This window comes from Lucilia sericata, unplaced genomic scaffold (genome assembly GCF_015586225.1).
Source record: "Lucilia sericata isolate MDLA Ls3-8-SP2 unplaced genomic scaffold, ASM1558622v1 Contig000457F_arrow, whole genome shotgun sequence".
In the NCBI taxonomy this organism is placed as follows: domain Eukaryota; kingdom Metazoa; phylum Arthropoda; class Insecta; order Diptera; family Calliphoridae; genus Lucilia; species Lucilia sericata.
In genome coordinates, this window is record NW_023994472.1 from 259,448 (window position 1) to 276,497 (window position 17,050).

A 17,050-nucleotide genomic window follows, 5' to 3' on the forward strand; every position below is an offset into this window, starting at 1 on the left:
ATTTGTCAGTTATAGACAGACTCAATTCATAAAAATTCGTTTCACCAGGCATTAAGTAACTTTAGCTTAAACTCCAATTTTTATTTTAGTTCTTTTTTATTTTTGTTGTAGGAATATTTCTTCATCATTGAACTTGCCACACAAACACATTTGTGGCAGTTTTTTTAGGTTTCGAAGAGTTTATGTTTAGTGTTCATTCGTAGTAGTAGTCACGTGCATGCGTTTATAATTTTGTTGTAAATTGAGTATAAAAGTTTAATTTAGGCTATTTTCCTGTCTGACCTTAGGGTGCAGATTTTGTTATTGCTATTGTATGCCTAAGCAAGTTGTATCCCAAACGTTTGTCTGTCTCATATGACAAATTAGTCTAAATAATGTCGATATTTAGTTTTAGAGTGATCAATAGAAACATGTTAATTTAATTCTATTACATAGGTACTTGTAGTTTTTAAACGAATATTTAAAGTTGGATAGAAAACCGCTGATCAGGTAGAGCAACTTCTTTTGTAAAAGAATTTAGTAGAGAATAGTATCACGTAAAACCGATGATTTGAATTTTATTGAAAATTAGCTTAAAGAAATCCAGAGACCAAAAATATACTTTTCCAAAGAATTGAGCTGCGCTAAGCTGGCTTCAGAAATTATGTATCGCATCAGCTTTTCCAGTTGTCGCATCATGAAGTTTGAAAAAACCTCTATTTGACACGCTGTAACAACGCAAAGATACGTTTATTTATAAAATTGAGGCCAGATATGGTTTCTTTAGATAAGTATACTTTGGTCTTAGGATTTGTTACAGTGTATTATTAAACCCTTCTCTTTTTGTGTCTTAAAAAGGTCTCTTTGTAATATTCAAAGAGAATAATGATTCAGATCCACAATCAGAGCGTTTCAGGGACAGGCTGAACGAATATTCTATATTGATATTTCATCATGCAGAAACCAACTGATACCAGAAAGAGTCAATATATAGCAGAAAACTTTTCCACCGATTTACCATGTCATCTTTTATGTGTTCGCTTTAAAAACCTACAACAATCCCTAACAACACCCATAAGAGTTTCACTTTTCTTTACGAGATAAATTAGATCCAATAGTTTATATCAGTTTGGCTCTAACCTCAAAAACAATTCATCCACCGTCTCCCACTGAAACTAGGTACCATAAAGAATAGCATTGTGTGTTCGGCTGCAAAAACAATTATTAATAGAAGAAACAATCACAGAAATAGAAAACTTTCTAGAATGCTTTACTTGCTATAGAATTGTCATTTTTATAATAAACAATTAACTAATTTAACTTACTTTCGTTTTATTTTAATTTTGCAACATTCGATGGCCATTTAATTTGATTCTATTTGTAGGAATATTAACCAAATTTTCAATTGATTACTACTCATTTAAACAGTTTTTATACTTATCTATTATTTTAATCACTTTTATTTAAATCAAACAATTAAACATACACAATCTCACTTTTAAAAAAATTTTTAAACAAATTTGCAAATTTGCTTATTCACGACGCGTAAATATTCCGTTTTTTTTTTTACAAGAAAAGTGCTGCCAAGTTTGACCGATTCGGTAAAAAAAATTGCACAATTTTTCCTTCAAACAGATTTTGTTTGATGTCCCATTTAAAATACATTTGTTTGACGACGACCTAGGAAACTCTGGTTTGTCAAACAGCAATGTATTTTTCATATCTCGTGTTTGCTACAAACACAAAGTGTTTGAAGTAAAAGCACAAAGTGTTTGAAGTATGGTTGCCAACTCAAAGGAATATAAAATTACTGAAAGTTTTTTACAACTAATAGGAAAAAGTTACATATTTCTATAAAAAAGCCGTATTTTGTTGGCTTTTATTGAGTGCTAAAGTTCAAAGTTAAAATTACCTGACTTTTTCAATAAAAATACATGAAACATTTTTCAAAATTTAAATTGCATAACAATTTGGCTATATATTTGTTGGCAGGCATATCGCTCAGTTAACACAAGAATTTAAAATTAAACAAGTAAGAAATTATAGTCGGGCGTGACCGACCATATGATACCCTACACCAGTTATGAATATTAAATCTGATTTATTTTTCATAATAAAGCATTTATTTTCAATATTCCCTTGTTCCGATACATTTAAGCAATTTATGGATGAAAAACTAATTTTCTGAAAGAGGCTTTATATGGGGGCTAGGGGCAAATATGGACCAAGCCCGATAAAATTTTGTGAATATATTTATATTGACATAATATTTTATTGTGCTGAATTTCATCGCGATATTTGTGTTTATAAGCTAATTTGGGACATTCAAGTAATTTTCTGAAGGGGACTTTGTATGGGAGCTAGGGTCAAATGTGGCCCGATCTTTATGAAATTTGGCAGGGTCATCAAGACTTCTATAAAACTTAGTTGTGCCGTATTTTATCGATATATCTGTATATTTAACATAATTATGAGCTCAGAAGCCCTTTTCGGGGGGTTCTGTTCTATGGGGGCTAGGTGAAATAATGGACCGATTTTAACCATTTTCAATAGGCTTCGTCCTTAGGTCAAATAAAACGTGCGTGCCAAATTTCATCCAATTATCTTGAAAATTGCGACATGTACCTTGCGCACAAGGTTTACATGGACAGCCAGCCAGCCAGTCAGACGGACGGACGGACGGACGGACATAGCTTAATCGACTCAGAAAACGATTCTAAGCCGATTGGTATACTTTAAGGTGGGTCTAGGACGAATATTTTTGTATGTTACAAACATCAGCACAAATCCAATATACCCTCCCCACTAAAGTGGTGTAGGGTATAAATATTTTTGAATTGATCATTTGTACTTTGTTTTAACGGATATATTCTTTCAAAAAAGAGTGCTGCCTAGTTTGTTTACACATAGTGCTGCTATTTTTGTATACAAAAAAGTAAAGTACTTTTTCATACAACTATGTGTGTTTTTTTCAGTAAACTTATTAGCAAAAAAATGTGAAGAGCACGTCTAAAAAATTGTGTTAAATGAAAATTGTGTTTTTATAATTGAAAATAATTGAAAAAACTCTTAAATAAACTAATAAAACCGAACATAATTGCATTTTATAAAAGTGCTTAAGAATAAGAAAGGTTAATATAATTCATTGCCACAAGAAAGAAACATGATTTTCACTTTTCTTACGTGACGTGAAATTAAGAAGAACAAGAAAGAAAAATGGTGCTAAGAAAGAAATTGCAAAAAAAGAAAGAAATTATATATTAAACAAAGAAATGAAAAATTAAATGTTTTTTTTGTTGTTTTAAAAAGGGAAAAAGGCAAAATTTACGTCAACAAATAGGAAAAAGATAAAGGGAAAGTCAATGTCAGCAAAAATATTGTTTTGTTTAAACAATTTAATAGAAAACAAAGAAAAAGGAAAATTAAATGTAAAAAAATTGAAAACGAAAAAGAAAAATTAGTTTTGTTGTTTTTTTTATGCGGTTTTTCAAGGCATGTTGTTTTTGCATACTTAACACTAATACATACCTACAGGCTTACACATGTACAGGAAAACACGGGCGACGACAGCAACAACAACAACTAGAACAACAACATTTTTATTAAACTTAACCTCAATTTTGTAGTTTTTTCTTTTGATTTTTAGTGTTAGAGAAGAAAAGTGTTTTTAAACAAATTTAAATGATTTTTTAAGAAAAATTGGGTAAAAAAATAGTAAAATTTACAATTTTTAAAAATTATTAAAGTAAATTTTATAATGAAAATAAATATGTTTGTTAAATAATGCTAGAGTGAGAAAAAAATCAATGTCTAAATTTGTTGTGGTTAATGGCTGCTAATTTGTAACCTAGTTTTTGTGCCTTTTCTTTTGTAAAGTATTTAATTTTATTCTGTTTTATTACAGACTTTTCATTTTTCTTATTTTTTTTTACAAAACTACAAGTTATTCTAAGACGCATTTAGGTTTTTAACCTCCAGCTTTGGAAGAAAATGGTTAAAAACTATCAAGAATGGAATGATGCTTCGTCATCGGATTCCTCTGACGAAAAAGCTAATCCGACTGGCGCTTCTCGTTCCTGCGATCATGTTAAGAAAGCCGTAGATTCTACCAAACTGCGTAAATTGTTAAAAACTACGGGCTTGGTCTTTGAGTGTGTACAGTGTCAAAAATTGGGCGTTACCTCTCCAGCTACCGAGGCTTCAGAATCCGCCGAGTCACCGGGCGCTTTTGAATATGATAATACTTTGTGGTTGTGCTTGAGATGTGGCACACAATTGTGTGGACGTTCGAAAAATAAACATGCTTTGAAACATTTTAAGGTGAGTTCCCTTAATTATACTTCCATTGTTATAGGTATATAACAATATTTCCCTTTCCAGACTCCCCATTCTGATTCTCATGCATTGGCCATGAATACGCGCTCCTTTGAAATCTGGTGTTATGAGTGTGACAATGAGGTGAAGGCGGATTCCCGTAAGAATCTTTTAGAATGCGTTGAATTTGTTAAGGGTTTGGCCCAAAAACCCCCCGTAGCTGCAGCCAATATGGAAAATATTGAAAATAAAATTTTAAGCACTTTTGAGTCCTTAAAACCTTTACTGTCCTCTGAGGAAACTTCAACTAATAGCTTAGCTGCAAGTGGTAATAAAACTGCTATACCCTTGCCACCGCCACCATTACCACCCATACCGGGCATGGCTAAGCGGGTTAATGAACCTTTGGTTACCTACAGCAATTACAACAGCTTGCCAGTTTTATCTACTGGTCCAGCTACAACTGCTACTAAGCCAGCTGTAACGGAGCAATTGCCCCGTGTTAGAGGTTTAACTAATTTGGGTAATACCTGTTTCTTTAATGCTGTTATGCAATGTTTGGCTCAAACTCCCTATTTATTGGACGTTTTGAAGGAATCAGCCGAAGCAGGAGAAGAGTAGGTGTTAATTCAAAAACTTCAAAAAGCTCTTTTTATTAATTTTTTGTTTTCCTAATAGATTTACTCTGCCCGGTGGTACTTTTAAGTCCAAGGATGATGAAGTTTTGGAGTTGCCACCCATTAAGGGAAGTTTATCCGCCTGGGGAGGTTTGACTGCTGCCTTGGCTCAAACTTTAGAGGAGCTGCAATCGGGAGGTAGAACTCATAAATGGAAAACAAATATACAAAATATTAATTTTATTATTTTTCAGGCGGCGTTTTCAATCCCAGCAAGTTGTTTCATAAACTTTGTGCTAAATGTCCTCAATTTCAAGGAGGCGATCAACATGATTCTCATGAATTATTAAGACATTTATTGGAAAGTGTTAGGTAAGTATTTATAAAACTAAAAACTTAATTCAAGATTATTATTTCCATTTTCCTAATAGATCTGAAGACTTAAAGCGTTATCAACGTGTTATTTTACAAAATCTTGGCTACAAAGACCAAGATATCAATTCGGTTTCCGAAGATATGAAACAAAAATGCAAAATTTATGGCAATCAAGCGGCCGATCGTATCTTACGTCCCGAACAAGTCTTTCGCGGTTTCCTTGTCTCGACCCTGACTTGCCAAGACTGTTATAATGTCAGCTCGAGGCATGAATATTTCCTAGACATGTCACTTCCTGTAAGTGTTGAAAAATCTCAACCACCACAAATACGACGAAAAACTTCACCCGACAATGCCAACTCTTTCTATCTGCATCCGGCCCCCAATAACTCTTCACCTAGTGGTCCTACTAAGTCTCAATTAAAAAAGGAACAGAAGAAAGAGCGTAAGGCTAAAAGAGTAGCCAAACATCAGCATACAAAACTTGTGCAAAAGCAAATGTTAAATGATATTACTGGCGGGGAACGAGGTGATGGTAGTGGCGGTGATGTTAAAGCTGATGATAGTACTGTTTTAATGGGTTGTGCCACTCGTGAGGAGGCTGGCAGTCAGAATGCTACTACTTGGTCAAATTCCTCTTCCTCTGCTGAACAATCTGATGCAGATGTTGAGGATAATCTTATGGATGATAATGATAAATGTTCAAAACCATTAAATACCTCAACAAATAATGGCACGACTAACGATCAAAATGGTAATAATCAAGTGGCTACAAGTCCGGTGGAGAAACGTGGTGATTCACCGGAAAATATGGACAAGGATTCATTAGATGAAGATGAAAATGGTAAGTTATTAAATAAAATTTTCTTTTTGGAAGGTTGGTTTTATAAAATATGTACATTTTTATAAATTTTCGAAAACTTCCTACAAAAAGAACTATATTTGAAAAAAAATTTTTTGAAAATTTTCTGCGAAAGGAAAGGAAAAATTTCCAATTTTTTTTTTTTTTTTAAGAGAATAATTTTCAAAAATTTTCTACAGAATGATTTTTTATTTCCCATATTTTAATGATATCTACTTTACTAGACTCCGGCATAGCCACAAGTCCTGCCAATGCTGGTGCCAGTTTTCCTCCATCTTCCGCTTCAAATTCAGAGACTAACGGTGATACTATTGCTGCAGAGAGTGCAGGCACAAACAGTGTTTTATCATTGGGTCTCAGTGAGAAGGGAGCCAATATTGTACGCCAATTAACTCTTAACGATTTAAATGCCACCACAACTAACAAAACAACTACCTCGTCCAATTCAACGAATGACACCGTCCCTACTCTAACCAACGGTGAGGTAAAGATCAATGACAACGAAGAACAAGTCGCTAAGACACTCAATGAATTGAATTTGACCAATGATGACAATGAAGACATCAAATTGGAAGAGCAGAAAAAAGCGGCTCGTGCTAAAGCGAAACGTGTACGAACACAAAGTTATTCAGACTGGAGTACTACCATAGCGCCACGTTATCAATGCGAAGATGGTGAATGTTCAGTGCAATCGTGTCTCAATAATTTCACAGCTTGTGAGTTGATGACCGGAAATAATAAAGTCGGTTGCGAGTCCTGCACTAAACGTATTAATGGTGACGATCCTAAAGCTAAAACTGTCAATACAAATGCCACCAAACAGTTCCTGATCTCTAGTCCGCCTGCTGTTTTAATACTCCACTTGAAACGTTTCCAATTGGGATTGCGCTGCTCGTTCCGTAAATTAACACGTCCCGTTAGTTTCCCCATGATACTCGATATTGCTCCATTCTGCGGTTCCAAGGTTAAAAATCTACCCAATATTGATCGTAAACAAAAGAAACTCCTGTATGCACTCTATGGTGTAGTAGAGCATTCTGGTAATATGTATGGTGGTCATTACACAGCCTATGTTAAGGTACGCTCTAAGCTGAGTAGCGATGACAAACGCTGGAAATTTATACCACAAGGCAGTAAAGCTGAATTGGATCAAGATGATGAACAACGCAAAAAATTAGAAGAACTGTTGGCGCGTGAAAAGGCACGTGATTTACGCATGAAAGCTGCTAATGACAGTGATGATTTCTCAAATTCTTGCACTAGCTCCGATTCTTCAAATACCTCCTCCTCATCTGAACCAGAAGAATCATCCTCAACGCCTCAATCTCCAGCACATGATTCAACAGCTGGTGCTGCTGGTGGTTATGAAGAAGCCAGCAATGTACAAATGCCATTGGGTAAATGGTATTATGTTTCCGATTCTCGTGTTACCGATGCTAGTGAAAGTGAAGTTTTGAATGCTCAAGCATATCTGCTATTCTATGAACGTATTTATTAAATTGTAATAACAACAGAAGTAGCTAAACATCAATAATAACAAGACAGAGAGAGAGACACTAGTTTTTATGGGTAAGTAAATTAAAATAGTTAAATTTGAATATAGATAGATAGATAGATAGATAGATAGATAGATAGATAGATAGATAGATAGATAGATAGATAGATAGATAGATAGATAGATGATAGATAGATAGATAGATAGATATATAGATAGATAGATAGATCGCTCGATATATAGACTAGCTCGCTCGCTAGATCGCTCGCTCGCTCGCTCGCCTCTCGCTCGATCGCTCGCTCGCTCGCTCGCTATCGCGCTCGCTCGCTCGCTCGCTCGCTAGCTCGCTCGCTCGCTCGCTCGCTCGCTCGCTCGCTCGTCGCTCGCTCGCTCGCTCGCTCGCTCGCTCGCTCGCTCGCTCGCTCGCTCGCTCGCTCGCTCGCTGCTCTCGCTGCTCGCTCGCTCGCTCGCTCGCTCGCTCTCTCGCTGCTCGCTGCTCGCTCGCTCGCTCCTCGCTCGCTCGCTCCTCGCTCGCTCGCTCGCTCGCTCGCTCGCTCGCTCGCTCGCTCGCTCGCTCGCTCGCTCGCTCGCTCGCGCTCGCTCGCTCGCTCCCTCGCTCCCTCGCTCCCTCTCCTCGCTCGCTCGCTCGCTCGCTCGCTCGCTCGCTCGCTCGCTCGCTCGCTCGCTCGCTCGCTCGCTCGCTCGCTCGCTCGCTCGCTCGCTCGCTCCTCCTTTTTCTAGAAATTCTCTCTTCCTCTAAACAAAAAAGAGAGATTTTTTCATCTATTTTTAGGTTATCCTTTTTTTTTTTTTTTTTTCGGGGCACTCCCAACTTGATGATGATGGAATATTAATTACAATAATTATCTATTTCTTCGAATTTACTATCTAAACTCCTTCTACACAAAGTTCTTTTTTCTTATTTCTTTTTAAACAATTCATTTATAAAGCATTTTTTTTGTTAAATTGTTAAACATTTATCATCAAAGAAAAAAATATAAAAAAGAGAAACATTTTTAATGACTTTTTACAAATCTTTAAATGTTTTGCTCTTAATCCTATCCTCTGCCTGCTTTGCTTTTATTTGTTTATAAAATGCATTTCTTTAACCTTCTCTTTAAAAACCAAATGAATTTAATTTAAACATTATTAAATTGTAAATTGATTTTCACAAATTTTAGAGAAATTTAATTTTATAATTTAAATTAAATTTATTGTTCTATAAAACAAGGATTTATTTTCTTCTTATTTTTCCTCTAGATATTTTATTATTTTAACTGTTTTTTTTTTTAAAGCCTTTAGTTATTTAAAGTTTTTATTTGAAATGAAATTATTATTATTGTTTTGTTTAAACATTTAAGTAAATCACATATATTTTTATAATTTTAAATGAAAAAAAAAAAAAAACGAATAAAAAAATATCAATAAAATATTAAATAAATTTATTAATTAATAACCTTAAGCCGCTTTTAACTATTTAATCCTTTTGCCCAACATTTTTAAAACATTTAAATACATAATTATTTATATATTAATATTTAAAGAAAATTATTAGTTTATTATTTAAAAAAAGTTACATAAACAAAAATGAAAAAAACAAAACGAAATTAAATTAAAAAACTTTTAATTTTACTTTGTATACTAAATAATAATTATTGCATATAAACATAATTATATTAAAAAAAAAATACAAGAAGGAATTTAGTTTTTAAACAAATGATGCGTAAACAAGTTAAACAATAAAATTAAGATTTAAAAGTTGAAAGCAATAAAGTTTTTGTTTATTCAAAAAAGCTGAAAGGATGTAACCGTCAAAAATGAAATACAGGATAAATAGAGAATGGACTTACAGCAGTTTCTTAGAATGTGCTTTCCAATACGCATAACAACAATAAGATTCCCTAATTAACAATTAAATTAATTCCAGTTCTAAGTTTAAATTTTAATGAAATAAAACCCACATTTGTGTTTTATTCTAATGAAAGTTATACTCCTCTTCACATTGTTTCAAAATTTCCAATATTTTCTTTCACAAAATAAATTAAAGCTGTTCGTAATTAAAGCCATTCGTTAAAAAAAAAAAATAACAACATACCCTCACTGATTCCATGAGATCCATTACATTTCACACTGTCACACGAAAACATTTTCAAATTATCTTTTTTTGCATTAATCTATTTGTTTGTGCTTTTCAAAGTAATTACGTCGTTTTTTTTTTCTCTTAATATTTTCTACACTAATAGTATTTGTTAATTTCAATTATTTATTAGTGTCTATGTAATAAAGTGTGTGATTTTAGCAAATTACTAACCGACTCAAATGTCTAATGCGTATTTTATTCATTTATTTATTATTTTATTTATTTTGTTGCTCTTATCTAATAAATGCAAAGTAATTTGCTAACAAAATATAATATAAAATGTAATTGGATATAAAAAATACTATTCAATAGTGTAAATATATTTTGATATAGTATGTTTGTATGGTCATTGATATTGTAATTTTAGTTTTGAAGAAATTGTTAGTTTTGCTTTTTTGTAAGACAAACAAAGCATTGAAAGACCACAGAAGTCCCTTCCCTATTTCTTTGAAATAGATTGAAAAGAAACTAAACTTTTCCAAACTTTCTAACTAACTAACTAACTAACTAACTAACTAACTACTACTAACTAACTAACTAACTAACTAACTAACTAACTAACTAACTAACTAACTAACTAACTAACTAACTACTAACTAACTAACTAACTAACTACTAACTAACTAACTAACTAACTAACTAACTAACTAACTAACTAACTAACTAACTAACTAACTAACTAACTAACTAACTAACTAACTAACTAACTAACTAACTAACTAACTAACTAACTAACTAACTAACTAACTAACTAACTAACTAACTAACTACTAACTAACTAACTAACTAACTAACTAACTAACTAACTAACTAACTAACTACTAACTAACTAACTAACTAACTAACTAACTAACTAACTAACTAACTAACTAACTAACTAACTAACTAACTAACTAACTAACTAACTAACTACTAACTAACTACTAACTAACTAACTAACTAACTAACTAACTACTAACTAACTAACTAACTAACTAACTAACTAACTAACTAACTAACTAACTAACTAACTACTAACTAACTAACTAACTAACTAACTAACTAACTAACTAACTAACTAACTAACTAACTAACTAACTAACTAACTAACTAACTAACTAACTAACTAACTAACTAACTAACTAACTAACTAACTAACTAACTACTAACTAACTAACTAACTAACTAACTAACTAACTAACTAACTAACTAACTAACTAACTAACTAACTAACTAACTACTAACTAACTAACTACTAACTAACTAACTAACTAACTAACTAACTAACTAACTAACTAACTAACTAACTAACTAACTAACTAACTAACTAACTAACTAACTAACTAACTAACTAACTAACTAACTAACTAACTAACTAACTAACTAACTAACTAACTAACTAACTAACTAACTAACTAACTAACTAACTAACTAACTAACTAACTAACTAACTAACTAACTACTAACTAACTAACTAACTAACTAACTAACTACTACTAACTAACTAACTAACTAACTAACTAACTAACTAACTACTACTAACTAACTAACTAACTAACTAACTAACTAACTAACTAACTAACTAACTAACTAACTAACTACTAACTAACTAACTAACTAACTAACTAACTACTAACTAACTAACTAACTAACTAACTAACTAACTAACTAACTAACTAACTAACTAACTAACTAACTAACTAACTAACTAAACTAACTAACTAACTAACTAACTACTAACTAACTAACTAACTAACTAACTAACTAACTAACTAACTACTAACTAACTAACTAACTAACTAACTAACTACTAACTAACTAACTACTAACTAACTAACTAACTAACTAACTAACTAACTAACTAACTAACTAACTAACTACTAACTAACTAACTACTAACTAACTACTAACTAACTACTAACTAACTAACTAACTAACTACTAACTAACTACTAACTAACTACTAACTAACTAACTAACTAACTAACTAACTAACTAACTAACTACTAACTAACTAACTAACTACTAACTAACTAACTAACTAACTAACTAACTAACTAACTAACTAACTAACTAACTAACTAACTAACTAACTAACTAACTAACTAACTTTTTGGTAACTTTTCTTTTTTAGAAAATTTCCAAATTCGAAATTTTTATACATACTTTCCAACTTAAAAGTGAAATAAATTTTTTTTTTCATTTAGTTAAAAGTCGACTTCTCGACTTTTTGCATTTTATGAAAAGTCGATTTTTTCACTTTTTCCGACTTTTCGATTTTTTCGACTTTTTTCGACTATTTTTTGACTTTTTCGAGTTTTTCCGACAATTTTAGAGTTTTTGACTTTTTTCCACTTTTTTTAAGATTTTCGACTATTTTTTTCGAGTTTTCGACTTTTTCCGATTTTTCGACTTTTTCCGACTTTTTACGACTTTTCGACTTTTTTCGACTTTTTCGACTTTATTCGACCTTTTCGACTTATCGACTTTTTTCGACCTTTTTCGACTTATCGACTTTCAGACTTTTCGACTTTTTTCGACTTTTATTAACAAAGTCGACTTTTCGACTTTTTTCACAGACCATAGTCGAGTTATCGACTTTTTTGGAACAAAATAGTCGACTTCGACTTTTCGAGTTTCTTCGACAAAAAGTCGATTGTTCGATTATTCGAAAGTCGATTTATAGAACCCTAATAAGCAACAACTTTCAAAAACGTAGCTACGTAAGTTGCTACGTTGCACAATACACACAATCGTAAAGTATTTAAATGGTTTTTTGTTGGAATACCTTTTTTCGATCGTTGCGTAACTGAATGCGTAAACATAATCGGAATGCGAAATAGGTGTGATTACAAAATGTTATTTTGACCACTTAGTCTACATGTAATACAATGGCTTGTAAAATACTTTCAAAGATAAAATGGGAAATATCTAGATTTTCAATACTAGCTTAAACCCAAATTACAAATTTTAAAATCATATTCATAAAGACACCTTTTAGAAAATATTACGTTATAAATATCGATATAACGCCCACATATATTTTTGACACACTAGCAGATTTATTTCCAAAATATTTCTATTTTTTATCTCAGTGTGCAGTTTTCGAAAGTAATTCTAAACCGATCATAGTCCAGAAAATAATATGAAATTAAATTAAGGAAATTACTTAAAATTTAACTTTATTTATTTCATTTAAAAAATCTAAATTTTTTTAATGGTTTTTGAATCATTAAACGATACTCCGAATCGGCCTATTTGTATTTACGAATTTCGCACTGCTGTTTTTTTTTTTCTTAAAAAACCAGCAACAATTCACTAATCCATTTAAGATTTAGCTCGTAAATTTTAAATAAATTAAAAACATTTTTGTTTTTTTCATTTTGATATTTTTTATTATTTTTTATAATTTTATTTTTTTTACTAAATCTATATATATGTATATTATTTACTTACATGACAATTAAAAAAGTTAATCTAGTGTACAGTGCAATTATGATGAAATTCTATTTCTACAAGTGTATATAAATATTTAGAACGATATTTACAGCTATTAACTATTTCACAATTATAGCGTTAAAGCTAATGGCAAACGATCTTCAATAGTTCCAGTTGAGTTGGCAGTACCACAGCGGGCGCCACCAATTGATGGAATTTGTTGATAACCATCGCGAGTGGCGGAATAGCCACGAGAACGTCCTCTAGAGTGACCACGAGAATGACCTCTGGAATGGCCACGAGAACGACAACGATCACGATTTCTGGAACGAGAACGATCACGGCGGCCATGATGGTGTCTGACACCACTATGACCGTGACCATGACTATGTCCACGACCATGATGATGTTTCTTCATATGTTTGTCATTATGATGATGATGGTGATAATGACCACCATGTCCTCTACCGCCATAATGGCATGAAACAAACTCTACCTCACTATCACTGGAACTTGAACTGGAACTAGAGCTGGAACTGGTGTCACTGCTGGAATCACTTGATGCATCATCTTGAACATCAGGTGATCTCGAGTGATGTCTACGTTTTTCACCCATTTTTTTATTTTTTTTTTTGCACTTATTCTTATGCATTTCTCGTGCCAATTCATCCATGACCTTTTGCAACATTTTTTGAGCTTTATGTGCCTTTTTCATGGCTTTTTCAAATCTTTTCATATTATCTACAGGTTCATTGTCAACACAATGAATTTCTGTTTGATTTATTTCCCCCACCATTGGTTCTTCATGATCCATGGCTGTTTGTTTTTCACTTGCACTCATTTTATTTATATATTTTTTACTCTTGAATTTAATTAATTTTATTTATTATTTTAAATAATTTGTTCTCTTATTTTGCTCTTTATTTTAAATATATTTTAGTTAGTTCACCCAATCACTGACTACACTGAACTGTTGTTGATGTTATGCCGGCTTTTTGCTTTTATACCGGCTGCTAAACGTTTACAAACGAATGGCGTTAGCTCTCTTATCTGGACAGTGAGCAACGACGCACTCAAACGTTTAAAAAAGTATAGTGATTTTACACTGAGTACCATAAATATATTTTTTCTACAGATATGATGAAATTGAAATTGTATAAGTTTATAATATATGTATGTATATATGTATATATATTTATACTATATATATAGACTATAGACTAGGTTCGACTAAAGACTAGACTATAGACTAGACTAGTGGCCTACGGTAGGATAGTGGTTAGTGTTCTAGTCTGGTAGACAGGAGGTGATGGGTTCGATTCCCACCTGAGGCACTGGTTAAGGAGCGCACAACAGGCCTGATAGAGGCCTAGGTGTATTTCTTCGGATTTGATGTATATACATCCTCCTTTCAAAACTAACTAACTAAATAATTAATACACTAGACTATAGACTAGACTATAGACCAGACTATAGACTAGACTAAAGACTAGACTCTAGACTAGACTATAGACTAGACTATAGACTAGACTATAGGTTAGACTATAAACTAGACTATAGACTAGACTATAAACTAGACTATAGACTAGACTATAGACTAGACTATAGACTAGACTATAGACTAGACTATAGACTAGACTATAGACTAGACTATAGACTAGACTATAGACTAGACTATAGACTAGACTATAGACTAGACTAGACTAGACTAGACTATAGACTAGACTATAGACTAGACTATAGACTAGACTATAGAATAGACTATAGACTAGACTATAGACTAGACTATAGACTAGACTATAGACTAGACTATAGACTAGACTATAGACTAGACTATAGATAGTCTATAGACTAGACTATAGACTAGACTATAGACTAGTCTATAGACTAGACTATAGACTAGACTATAGACTAGACTATAGGCTAGACTATAGACTAGACTATAGACTGACTATAGACTAGAATATGGACTAGAATATGGACTAGCCTATGGATTAGACTATAGACTAGATTATAGACTATAGACTAGACTATAGACTAGACTATAGACTAGACTATAGACTAGACTATATACTAGACTATATACTAGACTATAGACTAGACTATAGACTAGACTATAGACCAGACTATAGGACTAGACTATAGACTAGACTATAGACTAGACTATAGTACTATCTATAGTCTAGACTAGACTAGACTAGTAGACTATAGACTAGACTATAGACTAGACTATAGACTAGACTATAGACTAGACTATAGACTAGACTATAGACTAGACTATAGACTAGACTATAGACTAGACTATAGACTAGACTATAGACTAGACTATAGACTAGACTATAGACTAGACTATAGACTAGACTATAGACTAGACTATAGACTAGACTATAGACTAGACTATAGACTAGACTATAGACTAGACTATAGACTAGACTATAGACTAGACTATAGACTAGACTATAGACTAGACTAGACTATAGACTAGACTATAGACTAGACTATTGACTAGACTATTGACTAGACTATTGACGAGACTATTGACTAGACTATAGACCAGACTATAGACTAGACTATAGACTAGACTATAGACTAGACTATAGACCAGACTATAGACTAGACTATAGACTAGACTATAGACTAGACTATAGACTAGACTATAGACTAGACTATAGACTAGACTATTGACTAGACTATTGACTAGACTATTGACTAGACTATTGACTAGACTATAGACTAGAAGACTAGACTATAGACTAGACTATAGACTAGACTATAGACTAGACTATAGACTAGACTATAGACTAGACTGTAGACTAGACTATAGACTAGACTATAGACTAGACTATAGACTAGACTATAGACTAGACTATAGACTAGACTATAGACTAGACTATAGACTAGACTATAGACTAGACTATAGACTAGACTATAGACTAGACTATAGACTAGACTATAGACTAGACTATAGACTAGACTATAGACTAGACTATAGACTAGACTAGACTATAGACTAGACTATAGACTAGACTAGACTAGACTATAGACTAGACTATAGACTAGACTATAGACTAGACTATAGACTAGACTATAGACTAGACTATAGACTAGACTATAGACTAGACTATAGACTAGACTATAGACTAGACTATAGACTAGACTAGACTAGACTATAGACTAGACTATAGACTAGACTATAGACTAGACTATAGACTAGACTATAGACTAGACTATAGACTAGACTATAGACTAGACTATAGACTAGACTATAGACTAGACTATAGACTAGACTATAGACTAGACTATAGACTAGACTATAGACTAGACTATAGACTAGACTATAGACTAGATAGACTATAGACTAGACTATAGACTAGACTATAGACTAGACTATAGACTAGACTATAGACTAGACTATAGACTAGACTATAGACTAGACTATAGACTAGACTATAGACTAGACTATAGACTAGACTATAGACTAGACTATAGACTAGACTATAGACTAGACTATAGACTAGACTATAGACTAGACTATAGACTAGACTATAGACTATAGACTAGACTATAGACTAGACTATAGACTAGACTATAGACTAGACTATAGACTAGACTATAGACTAGACTATAGACTAGACTATAACTAGACTACTAGACTATAGACTAGACTATAGACTAGACTATAGACTAGACTATAGACTAGACTATAGACTAGACTATAGACTAGACTATAGACTAGACTATAGACTAGACTATAGACTAGACTATAGACTAGACTATAGACTAGACAACTATAGACTAGACTATAGACTAGACTATAGACTAGACTATTGACTAGACTATTGACTAGACTAT

General features: G+C 32.4%; 2 protein-coding genes and 1 long non-coding RNA gene across 7 annotated transcripts in view; 1 reads left to right on the forward strand and 2 right to left on the reverse strand.

Annotated features, from left to right (window-relative positions):
* The window catches only part of LOC119605113, a 176,609-nt gene extending 175,018 nt beyond the window's left edge, over positions 1-1,591 (reverse strand). Inside the window, exon 1 of the long non-coding RNA XR_005231563.1 lies at positions 1,305-1,591. This is a non-coding gene — a long non-coding RNA (uncharacterized LOC119605113). The remainder of the gene's footprint in view (positions 1-1,304) is intronic.
* Positions 1,592-2,949: 1,358 nt separating this feature from the next.
* LOC119605110 (ubiquitin carboxyl-terminal hydrolase 16) lies at positions 2,950-9,397 on the forward strand. Of its 5 annotated transcripts, none has more exons than XM_037958060.1 (8): positions 2,950-3,110; positions 3,884-4,299; positions 4,360-4,910; positions 4,972-5,108; positions 5,165-5,282; positions 5,342-6,129; positions 6,372-7,716; positions 8,384-9,397. In XM_037958060.1, the coding sequence occupies exons 2-7, from the start codon at positions 3,970-3,972 to the stop codon at positions 7,643-7,645; spliced, it is 3,198 nt and encodes a 1,065-aa protein (XP_037813988.1). In that variant the 5' UTR covers positions 2,950-3,110; positions 3,884-3,969; the 3' UTR covers positions 7,646-7,716; positions 8,384-9,397. The 5 variants fall into 5 exon arrangements, with proteins under 5 accessions (XP_037813988.1, XP_037813992.1, XP_037813993.1 ...); XM_037958064.1 differs by having other exon boundaries at positions 3,923-4,299; positions 8,384-9,065; XM_037958065.1 differs by lacking the exon at positions 2,950-3,110 and adding an exon at positions 3,398-3,682 and having other exon boundaries at positions 3,923-4,299; positions 8,384-9,065.
* Positions 9,398-13,328: 3,931 nt separating this feature from the next.
* Positions 13,329-14,039, reverse strand: LOC119605117 (midnolin homolog). The gene has a single exon (XM_037958071.1). It carries the CDS (start codon positions 14,037-14,039, stop codon positions 13,329-13,331), a length of 711 nt encoding a protein of 236 aa, XP_037813999.1.
* Between the last annotated feature and the right edge of the window lie 3,011 nt (positions 14,040-17,050).